Below are 5850 nucleotides of genomic sequence, written 5' to 3'. Positions count from 1 at the left end.
AGGCTTCTGCTTAATTTTACAGAGAAACTTTGTTTTACTCTCAACATGAGAAATAAATTCAGAAGAAACAATCCAAGTGTAAATTCTGTGAAAACAACTGAGCCCCTCTGCACCTACCGCTATGAGTAACAAGCAACTCTCGACATTTTAAAAAAGCTATCACAAAACCACTATTTTGTATTCTTTTATAGATATTATATATTCCTTCTTGCTTTGTAAGACACAAACCACAGACTCAATTTTAACCTAATGAAAGATTCCATTTGTGGGGAAAAAAAATAAAGTAAACGGGAAGCGTATGCATTTGACCTTTCCCTGAATGTAATATTAAGGGAAGCTAGATTCTAAATAGATTTCCCGCTAGTTTAGTTCACCCTGCTGCTACTTCCAGCAACGGGCTGCGCACGTCGTCCCTCAGGCCGACCCGCGGCTCCCTGAGGGCAGGGCGGCGCCTGGCGCCTCACACCTGGGGGAGGAGCCCCGCCGGGGCCGCCCCCGCCCCTGCTCTCGCGAGATGGGCGGTGCGCGTGGCGACATCCGGGAGCGGCGCGGCAAGATGGCGGTGGAGTCGCGGGTGACGCAGGAGGAGATCAAGAAGGAGCCGGAGAAGCCGATCGACCGCGAGAAGGTGTCCGGAGTGCGGGGTGCTGGTGCCGCGCCGCTTCACCGGCCGCACCAGGGCAGACAGCGAGGGTGGGGGGAGTGGCGAGCGTCTAGTGTCGGCGTGAGGCCTCCGCGGAGGTGGGGGGGAGGGCGTGGTAAACGGCCCCTCATCCTGATCCCCTCCCCTCATCCTGATCCCCTCCCCTGCGGCTCCTCCCTCCCATCCCCACGCTCATTCTCACCCCCGCCTCGCCCCGCAGACGTGCCCGCTACTGCTGCGCGTCTTCACCACCAACAATGGGCGGCACCACCGCATGGACGAGTTCTCCCGCGGCAACGTGCCCTCCAGCGAGCTGCAGATCTACACCTGGTGAGTGACAGCGCCTCTACGGCTGGCCCAGCTGCGGGGCCTCGCCTGGGCCCCCGGGGCCAGAGGGAGTTGTGCCGGCTCCGGTCGGAAAACTCCGGGGAGTTTTGCCGCCGCCGGTGTGGAGCGGTTCTGGCTGTGCCCTGGCAGCTGAGAGGGGGCATCTCCCGAAGCACAGCTTTGTGCAGCGGTGAGCGCTCGGCCGCCGAGACTAAGTGCGGCTCAAGTGCCCAATTACTGCTGCATGTAGTCGGTGGCTTGTGCTGTGGCGATGGTTATCGCAACACATCTACTCAATGCAGAGGTTCTCCTTTAATGCGTATGTATTGTTCCAACAGCCCCGTTTTTCCGGTAGAAGCAGCTGTCCCAGAAGGCTTGAAATGTTTTGTGAATGGTTTGTTGGTTTAACTCAGATCCTTTTGAGAGTGGAGTAATGAGTTTTCTTTTTGCATGGTAAGGTAGCAGTGCTTTAACAGAGAGCTGCTTTTTATCACTGTCAGATTTATTTTGGAGAGCTGCCTTAGTCTCCACTGCAAACATGTTAGGTTTTGTTTGTAATATTTTGAAGAACACCTTTGAAAAGGAATTATGCTGCTTTTTAAACCCTTCATGATGTTTGCCAGAGTTTTAACTCATACGTCGTGTAGTTGAATAAATCCATTTTTGTGGCTACCAAAGCATACAGTTCTAATTTACTTCTAAGTGGGATTTATGGACTCTGTCCAGGCTGTTGGTGGTGTCTGAGTTGTTTCCCATCTGCAGAAGTCAGAATGGGCATTGTCTGTCAACACACTGCTCTTTGATTGCCTGAAGCTCGGAGCGAGTGCACAGTCTGTATAATTGGAGACACTTCTCTTGCAGTGACTGAGTACTTTTGTTCTTGAAATTCTAGACATGAGCTTTAGCCCTGCTCTGGTTGAAGGCTGGGTAAAGGAGTGCTGCCTGCTAGGGCAGAAACGGAAAGCTATTTTATTTTTCTGCTTTTCTTACATTTCCTCTAATAGTTAGTAATGTTACTTTAATACAGATGTTAGCTTAGGTGAGGAAACTCTTACACTGTGGCTTGTATGAATGTATTAAAAAAAAAAAGGCTCCTGCTGTTTAAATGGTACCTCTTCAGAGAGACCTGGAGATCAGATGTTGAAATGTATACAGAGAGGAAGAGATTCATCTGAATATCACAGAGAATCAGACACATTTGCACTAGAGCATGTTGCCTCCAGTGTGTAGTAAGTGGTGAATTCTCCCAGGTGTTACAGTCAATAACTGTGGACATAGGATATGCCAAGGCAAAGAAACATGGTTAGGTTGTAGCAATATGTTGATTCTATGTTAAATATTTTGGGAAGCTTTATTTTCTGTTCCTTTGAGAGTATGAAGCACTTTAGTTTCTTTGTTTAATCTAGGATGGATGCAACTCTGAAAGAGCTGACCAGCTTGGTGAAAGAAGTTTACCCAGAAGCACGGAAGAAGGGCACACATTTCAACTTTGCAATTGTTTTTACAGATCTCAAGAGGCCTGGCTATAGGTAAATGGCATTTCTTCTCTGAGTTAATAGAATACTTTGGGCACCAGAACAGTAAATTATCCTTCATTAACACTGATTTAAAGTTCAGAACCTGCATACCAAACTTCTGAAGTTCTCTATGATGGCTGCTACAACCTCTTAGTTGTGCTTGGCGACCATCCCTGTTAACGTGTTCCCAAGACTATGAGCCTGTGTGCTTGAAGGCTTTGGTTTGTATTGGCAGCTGGAACATGGCCCTCCAACTTGAGATAATGCTTTGTTCCTGGTAGGTCCTGGTAGGCACCTGAGTTACAGCAGTGATCTTGTAGCAGGTGTTTCTCTTCCAGAATGGCATGAGCTAATCTTGTTAGCAGCCAGTAGATGTACCCTGCTTTGGAATCTGGTGGGGTCTTGTGCTTTGTCTGTATGGCAGGGGGTAAGGGGTTCTCACTAGTATTTAACATAAGAGGGTAGAAGGCTCCTCTGTGCTGTCAGACTGAGCATTTGGTGCACCCAGGATTGCAGAGAAAAACCCCAGTGTTCTGAGTACACAGCCACATTTGTGCAGTGCAGGGAATGGCATGGGAAGGGAGTTAGGAGCCAGTGCAGTTCCTGTTCTGGACATCTGGAGAGATTGGCCACTGATAACTAACTTGCCTTTCCTCTGCTACTCACAGGGTGAAGGAGATCGGCAGCACCATGTCGGGCAGGAAGGGCACAGATGATTCCATGACATTGCAGTCTCAGAAATTCCAGATAGGAGACTACTTGGATATAGCAATTACTCCTCCGAATCGTGCACCACCCCCATCAAGCCGCATGAGACCTTACTAAAGTCTTGCTTCTCTTTGTATGATTATGTATTCTGTTTACTCCTACTTGCTGTTCTAAAGCAGGCTTATTTTTTTGCTTTTGTTGCTAAGCACCTGAAGACATAGCTGAGCTTTGTAGAAGAAATTTAACTTTTAAACATTAACTTTTAGTTTGTTTAGAAGAAACCCCTTCAGCAGTGCCATCATCCTATCCCTGATTGTTATAGTTTGAGTAGTAAATTAGTGTGTCCAGTGTTCTAAAGACTTCCATGAAATATGACCCAGGAGGATTACAGGTGTTCTGAAGTTCTGTCTTGTTTGGAATAAAAATTGATGTTAATCCTTTGACTATTTAGTGGTGTATCAATGCTCAAGGCTGCTCTGTGTTAGAAGTTACTAATGGTGCTGGGAAGTGTTGAGCAGTCTAGAATCTGAAAATAGAGGAAGGGGTGGCTCAGGTCTTAGTTGTCCATGAGGCAGCTGGAAGATTGGTGTGTGGTGTTGCCTGGTGCCTTAAAGAGCAGGATGAAGAAGGGGTGACCTGTGTCTCAGCAAAGTGGTGCTTGGTGCTTGCCAGCTTGACTCCCTCTGTCACTGCAGGGGGAGAGGCTGAGATGTGCAGGTGCCTCTGGTCTTCCAGCAGGGTCCAGCTGTCCTTGCCTGACTTGGACCATCCAGCTGGTCTGGGCAGGACCAGGTGCTTGGTTTCTGCACCTTGAGCCCCTGTGTGCTAAGAGCAAGGCAAGGGCAGGAGTAGAAGCAGTAACTCATTAGAATCTCCACCTTCCTTGCCTAAGGCCTGAGCAGAGGCTAGGACTGCAGTAAATGTTCCTGTCTGCTGAGGACAAGGTGTGCTTTGTGTCATGAACTGGGATCTATATAGCTTTGTTTTTTTCCCTCTCAGGAGTCCCTTGGTTCAGTATAGCCTGAGGGAGTTCTGCCCTTGGCTTAACCCTCTTCTGTCCCCCTTCTCTGTGTTCTATGTTAGGGAGCTGCAATTTCAGCCTTCATGAATGTCTCTCATTCGCAGAGTCACCTACATCCAGGGCACTTCTCCCCTAAGACTGTAAAGTGCTCCCCACCTTTTTTTAAAGAGAGCTCAAGAAAAGACACTTATAAATGCTGCTTATTAAGGACTGAGCCTGGAAGTGGCAGTGGAACTGATTTATTGTTGCCAGAGTTGGCATGGGCAGGATGTTTTTTTGTGGTGCAGTCACCTCTGGTGTAAGGCAGTGGTGCACCAAATACTGATGTGAGAAACCCTCGTGTTAGAACAGCTCAGGGACTTGTGTTACCAGGGACAAGCTTGCTCACGTTTGGGACACTTGACAGACCTGGACATAGAAAAGCAAAGGCCACTGCTAAGTGGCTCAGGGGCTACCCAGGGCATCATTTGTCCTGCAAAATGCATGCGGTGAGTAACCAGCATATAATTACAGAATTGCAAAGCTCCCACCAAAGGGAAGGACAGACCTGCCATTAGAGGTACACAGGAATATGGGCATTTCCTCAGTTTTGTGTCCTGGTTTTTGCTTAATTGCATTTAAGGATAATTCTTAAATGTAGTCACTATAAAAGGCAACAGCAGCAATGGAGCCTGTGTCTGTGACTCAGCTGCTCTGGGAAGTGACTTGACTTTGCTGCTGGAATGGGAGACATGGCCAGGGAATGCTGGTTCCTGCCCAGCTGGCAGAGAAAAAGAACATCTACTGGCTTTCTATGTGGTGGCCCATGAAGCAAAATCGCCAGGAAATGAAAGTGCAGAGCTGCCTTCAGTAGCAAATACTCCATTCAGCTTGTTTGGCTGAGGAGTTTACCTTTCCTTGACTGCCATGAATGTATAAATGTCAGCTGATCTCTTCCCCAGCTGTTTCAGGATAAACATCTCTTGGATCTCTTGCTCACAAAACACAGGAAGGTAATGTGGACATGCAGAGCTTATTATTATGGGAAAAGACACTTGAGAGAAGAATGTTGTTCAGGTTAGGGGTTTCCTATATCAATATATATCAGCTGGCAATCCAAGCTGACGGCAGCAGCTGTAGAAGCAGCACCAGCATACAATCATCCAGATGTGGCAAGAGATGAAAGGGAAGTGAAAGCTGTCACCAGCTGAGCTCCTCGTGCACAGGAGGGGATTCAGTCCCAGTAACTGGTTGAGTTTGTCTCTGAATGCTGCTATAAAGTTGAGGAGGGATATCAGTCCCTAAAGAGAGCAAAATATGTAGAGCATTGGGGCTTGGGGAAATTGAAACATGGTCATCATCAGTGAACAGTCCGTAGGCTCAGGAAGTGGTGTAGACAGCACTGCATCCAAATTTGTCAGTCCAGAGGATTTGCTTTGTAGGCAGTAATTTGATGAGGAATTTTTGTCCCTCATGAAGGCAGCTGGATAAGGTGCTTTCCTTTTTTTTTTTTTTGGATCCTCAAAGGCCTGAGACACAGCTTTGTTATATATCTAGTGTCAATCGCAACCACTCCTCCAAAGCTTTTTGTCTCCCAGCTGAGTAAGGGCAAGAACTAGGATGACAGCTCTCCAGAAAAGGTTTCCTGACTTTGA

At 47.5% G+C, this 5850-nt stretch overlaps 1 protein-coding gene across 1 annotated transcript; it reads left to right on the top strand.

The window, feature by feature from the left end:
* Positions 1–500: 500 nt before the first annotated feature.
* On the top strand, positions 501–3638 carry SAP18 (Sin3A associated protein 18). The gene is made up of 4 exons (XM_036404133.1): positions 501–628; positions 864–973; positions 2377–2499; positions 3156–3638. The coding sequence occupies exons 1-4, from the start codon at positions 515–517 to the stop codon at positions 3310–3312; spliced, it is 504 nt and encodes a 167-aa protein (XP_036260026.1). The 5' UTR covers positions 501–514; the 3' UTR covers positions 3313–3638.
* The last annotated feature ends 2212 nt before the right edge of the window (positions 3639–5850 follow it).

The sequence above is a fragment of the Molothrus ater genome, chromosome 2 (assembly GCF_012460135.2).
Source record: "Molothrus ater isolate BHLD 08-10-18 breed brown headed cowbird chromosome 2, BPBGC_Mater_1.1, whole genome shotgun sequence".
Taxonomy (NCBI): Eukaryota; Metazoa; Chordata; class Aves; order Passeriformes; family Icteridae; genus Molothrus; species Molothrus ater.
Note: the sequence above shows the minus strand (reverse complement) of the source record. Positions and strands in the feature narration are given on the sequence as shown.